Source organism: Ctenocephalides felis, unplaced genomic scaffold (assembly GCF_003426905.1).
Source record: "Ctenocephalides felis isolate EL2017-DRISC unplaced genomic scaffold, ASM342690v1 CF-g0.4_SCAFFOLD_00815, whole genome shotgun sequence".
In the NCBI taxonomy this organism is placed as follows: Eukaryota; Metazoa; Arthropoda; class Insecta; order Siphonaptera; family Pulicidae; genus Ctenocephalides; species Ctenocephalides felis.
Window position 1 is genome coordinate 13,018 of NW_020536969.1, and position 9,243 is coordinate 22,260.

Below are 9,243 nucleotides of genomic sequence, written 5' to 3' on the forward strand. Positions count from 1 at the left end.
TAACTAAGTAAATCCAAGGATTTATGTTACATGTCATCAACTGTTGAATTGACTGTTTTATTATAAAACAGTCTAAAACCATTTGTTTACTTCTTATTGGTACTTCCTTAAGTACAGGCCCGAATTATCACGGATTACGGCAAAATCTACTTGGCAAATATATATGGAATAAATACTTTATAATCCAAATGCGCTCCAAAACATCAATAAAAAAATATTACTATTATGCCATATAAATAAATCCCTATATAAATTTTTTAGGTTTCCTTAAGTTCATTTTTATATAATTTTTGTTAATCCTTTTTACAGCCTTTAAATGTAAGCTTTTCATAAAAATTTTCTTAAATGATATTAAATTTCTAGTAGTTCTACCTAATCAAAATTAAATAAAATGCCTTAAACTAAAATGATTAATAAGGTTTACAACAAATATAAAACAAAGTACAATTCCTCACAAAAAATAAAGCATACAGTACACTTTTTATTACTATATTTTTCATATCGGCTTTCCTGATGCATAAAAAACTAGAGTACCTAACAAAATTAATAAAATACATAGACATTGATTTAAGAAGTAAAGCCTATTTGAATAATAGTTGTTTATTAATGATCATTTACACATGAGCCGTATCTAATCACACTATTAAATAATATTTGAACCTTAAGAACAACCATTATCGGTTAGAATATAAAAACTTCTAGACACACATTAATATACCAGAAAATCATTTTTTATTACTTAACTAATTTCACCATATTCATAATTTATATTTTATATTTTTATTATAAAAATGACCACACTCAAACAGAAATAAATCTATAAAAATTAAGTTAAATCTTCAAATAATATCTAATTTATATAATTGCTATGAAGTATTTGATGATTTTTGCATCTTGTCCTTTTATTTTTCAAATATATATCAATTTTTATTTCAGGTATCTGTTCTTTGTCAGTGTTGTAAGTAATTATCTAACTAAAGTTTGTTCATATTATGGATTTTGGTATTAATTAGTACCACTAAATAAATTTGTTCACAAATGGTAAATTCAATTTAACAAAATACATAATATGAAAATAAATATATTTGGTTGCAGAACTATATGATTTCTTTGACAACCATTAAACACCTTATTACATATATCAATATTTTTTTTATAAAAATGACGTTAAACTACAAATAACACATTAAGGCTTTGTAACATTAATTCAGATTTCTGCCCAGTGTGGGAATTTCCAATGACTTATAAAATTATGCCAAAATAAATGAATTTATTCCAAATTTTGTTTTTCTACTGTTTTTATATAAAAAAATAATTATTTGTTGTAAGAAATGGTTTTTATTCCCACGAATAATTTAAAAAAATAAACAACGCCGTCAATATAAAAATTTATTTTAAAAACCCATTAGAGCACTGGAAATTTATTATGACTGGGATAAAATTGATGTTAATAAGTTGGTGTTTAGAGGCACATTTAAAAACTTGGGTGCTTCACATCTACCTTTGTAACATTTATAATAATATTTGACACTGGTTTCACAACTTAATCTTACAATAATAATGAGAACAAAATTTCTATATATATTGAATTCTATAACAAAAACCAAATTTAGGTAAATTTACAAAATTTCAAAACAATTTCGTTAAGTCAAAAATTAAAATTTGACTGGTGCTATGCGCACATATATAATATTAAATGATTATAATATATCATGGCATGATGTATGTGTTTACTTATCACCATTACAATGCCTCCAAACAAAGTACTAAAATCTATATAATCGTTTCTTACCATTCTCTCCTCATATTTGTATAAATACCACAAAAATGTATATGATCCAATTATATTCTGTGCGCACATACGTGAGTACATATAATATTACTTAAGTTTATTTATCAATCTGGTACACAAATATCCATATCAGATGCAGCATGTCCATTTTCAGGCTAACTCTTGCACCATAACAGTTAATTATAATATAACTACCTCTTAATTTAATGGTGTAAGTGGGTATACCCTTAACCTGTGGGGCAGTGAGTTTAGACCTATCTTCTGTTATAGACAGTCAGTCTTAAATCAAAAACATTCGCATACAGGCCCTTCTAAGAGTTCCAGCCATTGTCGCTGGTATCTTCAAACACAAGAAAAAATTATAATAAAATCAATATTTCTTCTATGCTTTAATATTAATTGAATACAAACCTGTAGGTCTATTGTGAACTGGTTTAGGTCCCCATAAACGAACTGTGCAGTCATCTGAAGCAGAAGCTAACATATTAGGATACACCGGGTTCCATGAAACACAATTAACAGTTCTTGAATGTCCAGTCAATGTTGCTATTGGTGCTTCATGATTGATATGCCATATATATACCTATTAACATAAAAAATATATTGTGATAAAGTTCTTTTTAAAAGAATATATAAATAACATACCTTTGTATCTTCACTACCACTGGCTACAAAGTCATTATTAACGCCACCGAAACATGAGTGAATTGTGAAATGACCTTGACTTAAGCCATGAAATTTCCTAATAAGACATTTATCTTCTAAATCCCACAGATGTACACCTTGAGTGGCAACATTCAGCAATGCCAATCGATCGGTAGGATCAATTGTAAATGCCATTACAGGGTGTTCCTCTTGTATACTGTACATAAAACACATTCAAGCAATAATTAATGGAACAATACTACCAATTGCAAATTCAATTTATTTAAAAAATATGCAAACAATGTGTATGTTTAAAATATCTAGTACTTACATATTAGAATCAACAAGATCTTCAAATACATAAGAACGTACTCTTCTGTGGGTATCGGCGGCTAATACCGTTTTACCATCAGATCGACAAGCCAGAGCATTAATTCTTATACCTTCCCAATTATCAACTATGCCACCCTAGTCATAAAAATATGTACATGAATATTTTCTGAATAACTGTTTAACAATTTTTTAAAACAAATATTTATGTATTCTAGTAACAATGTATAAACTACTTACGTCTAAGTCACATTTATAAAATTGGCCACGGATGCCACCAGTAACAAATTTAGTACTATCCTTATGCCATGCAGCTGATGTAAGACTGTCATCATTTGAGTGAGTCATTTTAACTCGAAGCTCATCCGTCTGAAAATAGAAAACGATTCATAAAAATAATGTTATTTTTTATTCTTATTTATCAATTTTAATCTTTATAAGTTTGTATAGGTGCACATACTTCCATATTCCAGAGCCACAGTTCAGGACAGTCTTCTGGACCAACTGCTATTAAATATTTTGAATCAGGACTCCAGGATAGAAATGAAACACCATAAGAATGTCCCTCCAATGTTCTTCTATGTGTTAATTGACAGCGAATCGGATCAACATTCCAAATAATAACCGTAGTGTCTTTGGAGCCAGTGGCTAACTTTAAACCATCTGGAGAAAACTTGCAGAACCATACCTGAAAAAAACAAGATATTTTTATTTATTTATATTATAAGCCACATGACAATAATATTATAATTTGATTCTATTAAAATTTGTTCTTATAGTGTAATTGTCAAAAATTTAAGAATATTTATTATTTGATATTTAAGAATATTAATATTTATCACTTATTGCTTACCTCATCACAATGGTCTGCAATTGTTTGGACATGGTGCATTGGAAAATTATTTGTGGGACATACGTGGTCAATTAGTAATGAAACAGTCTCCATTGTGCTTTCCCTTGATGTATTATGGTAACTACAAAGTTTCGCTTGCATATCAATTGCTTGGGACAAAAGGGTTTGCAATCTTCGGGGTGGAAGCATGATAGTTGGAGGTAAAAATGCCTGTAGACGTTCCATAAGACGTGTGCGTGATTTACTGCCTTTACCTTCCCTGCAAAAATTATCAAAAAATATCAAAGTTTGTGACCTTATAAGATGATCTTCACATACTATTATTACATTAAATACAACATTTAAGATAAGATTACTAATATTTGTTGTATATGTTGGTTATCTAACATACTTGACTTTTTTAATTTAAGATACAAACAAAGTTCATATTTAAATCTATAAAAGCATAAGGCTTTTCCAATTTTAATTGAAGATATTATTTACAAAATATAATGAATCAAAAGCAATTACAATCAAATATGATAGATTTGTTTATTTCTCACCAAGAAGCCCTTTGATATAACTCTGCAGAATCAGCACACATCATATAAGAAGAGAGCTGATGAACTCGAGGCGTATTATGTTGTAATGGAGTTAATTCATTTCGTAGTACATGTAATGCATCTAGTGGACGTCCATCTTCTAAGTGTTCTAAATATTTTTGTTCCAATAACAAAAACTTCATTTCCTATTATAATAACTATATGTGTTATCTTATCTTAAAAATTTCAATTATTTAAAGTATTTTATTTACCACTAAATTATGTTTTGTTCCAGGTTCATTTTCTAATAATGTTTGCAGTTCCTTCAAGTCATGATCAGCTTTAGACCAGTCACCTTGCATGACATGTTGTCTAAACATGGATGCAGCAGGATGCTCCAAGCGACATCCTGATTCTTGCATCAATACATCTGCACTATGTCTATATTACATACAGCATATTTATTATATATATATATATATATATATATATATATATACATATATATATATTAGAAGGTAGAGTCTTGGATTTGTAAATATATTGTAGAGCTTCGAACGAAGAATCCAAAAAGTAATAAAAAACAAAAAAGTTTTTTAAAAAAACATTTCTTTATTTATTTACTGTCGACGTTTCAGAACTAGGTACATTTCATCTTCAGGACATCTGTCAAGAAACATGATCTTGATAAGATTTAAGCAAACAATATGTTCAAGAAAAACAGAAGATGATAAGATGAATCATGTAACAGGTTGTGATCCGATCTAATGTTAACACATTAGAAGAAAGTATGAGACAACTTTCCGCAAATAACCTCTTAAAGATGCAATTTTCATAATATAAAATTTTAGAAATGATATTAAATGAGTGGGCCTTTTCGACAGAGTGTTGTACCATGGTACTATTGAAATTTTTTTGTTTATGGTGAACCACGCTTAATTCATGTTGCCTCATTCTTTTGTGTACGTATTGTGAGGTTTGTCCAATGTATTGGAAAGAACAGTCGTTGCAAAAAACAGAATTTTGGATTCTTTAATCGAAGCTTTGCAAAAATTTGCCATATGTACACACACACACAAACATATACATATATAAGATTTAGACTTTTTGTTCGACATTGAAACATATATATATATATAATAATATATATGTTTGTATGTGTGTGTACATATAGAAATTTTTTACACAGCTTTAAAAACTCGGATCAATATAAATGTACAACAACAAATATAAAAACAACTTACGAATAAATGTTAGCCATTGTTCATAATCAATAAAAATAAATCAGTATCTTCTTTTGTTTTGAATAATAAATCCAAAGTTCATCTGTCTTTTGTTTTAATCAACTGAATTATAAATAGCAATGTATGATATCAATGAGCTATCAATAAGCGATTCTAAATACAATATACTTGCGCAAAAAAAAAGATTTACAATAAATAAAGTAATAATATGGATGACTTTCAACACGTTACAATTAAATCCTTATTCTGTAATATATTTTTAATGCGATATTTGCAGATAAAATAAGGTTCTCTGTGCAATCTGCTCAATTAATCAGAATTGAAATATTGATTTATTTCAATTTAATAAAAAAAAATCAAATAAAAATTCTTACTCAAGTCCAACTGATCTGAGATGTTGTCCAATTATGCGAACAATATCCTGGTTGACTTTATCCATGGGTATACGAGGGACTTCTTTCGGTGCATCGGTCTCAGCCGTGTGTCCATTGCCATTGGCCTCAGGGGCGGATGAACCAGCCCCATTTAACTGCAAGCCATTGGTACCTTGCTGCATTTCCAAAGAAGTTTCAGACAATGGACAAGACTTGCGACACCTCTTTCGTGGCGGCTGGTGCCCCGCACCGTCGTCCCCCGAGGAGTCAGTGGAGGCCAGGCTTGTTTCTAAAGACCGCCGTTGTTATTTTCTTATAAATAATTAGGTTATTTAAATCACACAAATTATTACACTATCATTCTAAAGTATAGAATTGCCATTTACGCAAGACAGCTGAGCGATATGACGTCACAATGAAGAACACACACACTGTAAATATTGTAATTTCAATTTCAGAGTTTTTTGAGAGTAATATTTTGAGGAGAATTAATATGAAAATATAGTGTTATTTGCACAATGTAATATATTTTATAGAGTATTTATTTTAATACGTTCATATGGCATCATGGCGAAGCAACAACATTGTATTATTTTTCATAGAACTGCTGTAGAGATTCCGAGGCCAAACTTCTCCATATACAAAAACTATCATTATAATGAATGCTACAAACAATTTGAATGAAGCAAGTTCTCATACAGCGACTTTGTAAATGTTTTTATAATAAACTTTGACTGAATTAGAATAATAAAATATTCTAATGTAAATTTAAATTGAAAAATTGTTTCTTGTAAAACAAAATATACATAATAGAAAATTTATTCTATTAATAGCACAAGAAAAATAGTCTCCGCAACACTTAACACTGACGCTGACAGAAATTGTTCTGAAGTACTAATTACCTTCGACGATATTAATACAAAAACGTAAAATATACGTTATATATTGAAATAAACATCATGAATCACATCTCAATATAAATCATTTTAAATTCCAATTTTGCTTTCATTTTCTATAAAATATTGAATAAAATTACTTAACCTTTTCATAAGAAAATTGCGTACTTCGATTCCTTAAAACACTTTCTTTTGCTGTAAACTTCACAGATATTTAAACGTCAATGTCATTCTTCAATGTTTTGATCATATTTGTAAATACAAATTTTAATATATTTGATATTATTTTAGTATTTTGACTTACCTTTATCGAACCTGTGATATAATTTTAATAAAAATAAAACGATGGTAACTTTTATTAGATTATTAAAACTTTGTCATTAGTTTTGTTTGCATTATAATGAACTCATCAGTAATTTGTTTCAGTCTCAAGCTAATGTAAAGGTCTGTGATATTGGTCCAGAAGTTAAAGAAGCTCTGAGGAAATTTCGATTCCGAAAGAATAACAATAACGCTGCCTTAATATGTATATTTTCTTTGCCATTTATTTTCTATTTAAATTTATTTGTGAAAAATAAACTTATCATATCACTTGTTTCCAGTGAAAGTTGACAGGGAACGGCAAGCTATATGCATCGATGAAGAAATAGAGGATGTTGCATTAGAAGATCTACAGGATACTTTACCCGGACATCAGCCGAGATATGTCATTTACAGTTACTGCATGGAGCATAAAGATGGCAGACTTTCCTATCCGATGTGTTTCATTTATTATACTCCAAGAGATAGTCAGGTTTTGTACATACTATAAAGACTACCATCAAAAAGCAGACTTTCATCTGAAATCCATTGCTATTATATTCTTTGATGAAATTGAGAACAAATCAAAGCACTGTTCATATTATCAACTCATTTCATTTTAACATTTTACTCAAATGCTTGTTATACATGTATACAGCTATATCTGTTTTAAGAAGTCATAGATTGCTGCAATGCATTTGTCAAATCTATTACTTTTCCTCTCTTTTTGTTTTATAAATATTGATATATATCATTTTTAAACAGCCACTAATATCTATGGATTGTTTATTCTTTTGTTTCACTATCTTAAATGAAGGAGCTTTTTGCCCATATACTGTAAGCTTATATATAAATATCTATATTTATATATATTATTTATAATTGCTATTTCTGCAGATGGAACTGCAGATTATGTATGCTGGCACAAAATTGGCGCTTCAGCATGAAGTAGAATTAACTCGTTCATATGAGGTACGTGAGCTAGATGAATTAACAGAAGATTGGTTACGTGAAAAATTATCTAAATGATTATTTAAATTATTTAGATAAATTGCATTTATACAGTACCCCAAAAGTATTTGGTGGATTTGACCAGTACAGTAACTGTATGGTATAAAAATATTTTAATTATCTTATTTTAGAATTGATGTTAATTACAAATACGTAATTTGTAATGCTTTATATGTCTATATACACAAAAATATATTACCTCATATATGCTATTATATATTAGCATAAATTTTAATATACATGAAAACTTAACTTTTTATAACTGATAAAAAAAGCCATTCCATATATACCTATACTGCCATCTTTTTTATATGAATTTAGGAGAAGTTATAATTAGAAACTTGATAATTTTTTTAAATACATACATATATATATATATATATATATATATATATATATATATATATATTAACAATAGTCTGCACAATTGATATTTAACTTTTAGGTCCATAAATTATGCTAAATATTTCTGACATAACTTGTATTTACATAAAAATTATAAATCTAATATATTGTTTACTTAGTTCAAATTTAACAAATTTTTTGTAATATGAACTTCCGAATTTGAAGATCTTATTCGGCAGATTGTCTTTAAATAATTATTTGTAATAAGGGCCACATAATGTATTCAATTAATAATGAACAACAATAAATAAATATAAATTAATGAATTAATTATTTAACATACAATGTTAGTGCAAAATATACATACAAGTCATAAAATTCCAAACTTATATACAATTAAGTTAATACAAACCAAGAAAAATGTTGATCTTTATACTATATTATACACCACCTATTATAACTTAAAAAATATGACTATACAACATTTATCTTACAAATATGATAGGTATCTACAATGAATACATTTATTTTGTAACATGACATTTTTTGTGACTTTGAATATAAATAATTTAAAATTTCTTTGGAAATTGTCTTAGGCTTGTATCAATGAGATTATCATTCTGAAAATAAAACTAATTAGAAAGAACATCAATATTTTATAATACATATTTCTAGCTTTATACATACCCATAAAGGTAATAGAAAAATGATAATAAATATACTGCTAATTTGACCCAACCTTCTCGTTGGCATCGATTTAACATGTCTGCATTCATAATAGATGTCGGATCATATAGACCAGGCCCCGACATTACTGGCCTTGTGTGGTACCTTAGATTTAACAAAGTTTTTGATAGAATTTTTCACATTAAATAATATGTTTAACAAAGAACGAAATATACCTGTACACATGGTAAGCTATGAGTGGGACA

The 9,243-nt window shown here is 28.1% G+C and overlaps 3 protein-coding genes across 5 annotated transcripts; 1 reads left to right on the forward strand and 2 right to left on the reverse strand.

Annotated features, from left to right (window-relative positions):
• Positions 1-1,377: 1,377 nt before the first annotated feature.
• LOC113369836 (WD repeat-containing protein 26-like) lies at positions 1,378-6,336 on the reverse strand. Of its 3 annotated transcripts, XM_026610445.1 has the most exons (11): positions 6,113-6,336; positions 5,760-6,048; positions 4,414-4,582; positions 4,163-4,347; positions 3,621-3,879; positions 3,228-3,455; positions 3,008-3,136; positions 2,769-2,905; positions 2,438-2,654; positions 2,204-2,375; positions 1,378-2,132 (listed from the first exon to the last, which is right to left on the reverse strand). In XM_026610445.1, the coding sequence occupies exons 2-11, from the start codon at positions 5,939-5,941 to the stop codon at positions 2,104-2,106; spliced, it is 1,707 nt and encodes a 568-aa protein (XP_026466230.1). In that variant the 5' UTR covers positions 5,942-6,048; positions 6,113-6,336; the 3' UTR covers positions 1,378-2,103. The 3 variants fall into 3 exon arrangements, with proteins under 3 accessions (XP_026466230.1, XP_026466236.1, XP_026466223.1); XM_026610451.1 differs by having other exon boundaries at positions 4,163-4,320; positions 5,760-6,336; XM_026610438.1 differs by having other exon boundaries at positions 5,760-6,336.
• A 526-nt stretch (positions 6,337-6,862) lies between these two features.
• LOC113369870 (glia maturation factor gamma-like) lies at positions 6,863-8,025 on the forward strand. The gene is made up of 4 exons (XM_026610471.1): positions 6,863-7,003; positions 7,082-7,181; positions 7,258-7,448; positions 7,853-8,025. Exons 1-4 carry the CDS (start codon positions 7,001-7,003, stop codon positions 7,982-7,984), a joined length of 426 nt encoding a protein of 141 aa, XP_026466256.1. The 5' UTR covers positions 6,863-7,000; the 3' UTR covers positions 7,985-8,025.
• Positions 8,026-8,763: 738 nt separating this feature from the next.
• Positions 8,764-9,236, reverse strand: LOC113369878 (protein cornichon homolog 1-like; the record flags this gene model as incomplete). The annotated part of the gene is made up of 3 exons (XM_026610483.1): positions 8,764-8,931; positions 8,999-9,142; positions 9,214-9,236. Coding segments are annotated over 3 exons (195 nt in total), but the record flags the coding sequence as incomplete, so codon positions are not given.
• Positions 9,237-9,243: the final 7 nt, after the last annotated feature.

Bases quoted from the DNA above. Each gene is read 5' to 3' on its own strand.
- LOC113369870 (XM_026610471.1), top strand. The intron at 7,182-7,257 runs GTATATTTTCTT...ACTTGTTTCCAG, and splicing joins CAATAACGCTGCCTTAATAT to TGAAAGTTGACAGGGAACGG. The intron at 7,449-7,852 runs GTTTTGTACATA...CTATTTCTGCAG, and splicing joins ATACTCCAAGAGATAGTCAG to ATGGAACTGCAGATTATGTA.
- LOC113369836 (XM_026610445.1), bottom strand. From the start codon at position 5,941: ATGCAGCAAGGTACCAATGGCTTGCAGTTAAATGGGGCTGGTTCATCC. The intron at 4,583-5,759 runs GTAAGAATTTTT...TATGTAATATAG, and splicing joins CTCAGATCAGTTGGACTTGA to ACATAGTGCAGATGTATTGA. The intron at 2,376-2,437 runs GTATGTTATTTA...TTATGTTAATAG, and splicing joins GTGGTAGTGAAGATACAAAG to GTATATATATGGCATATCAA.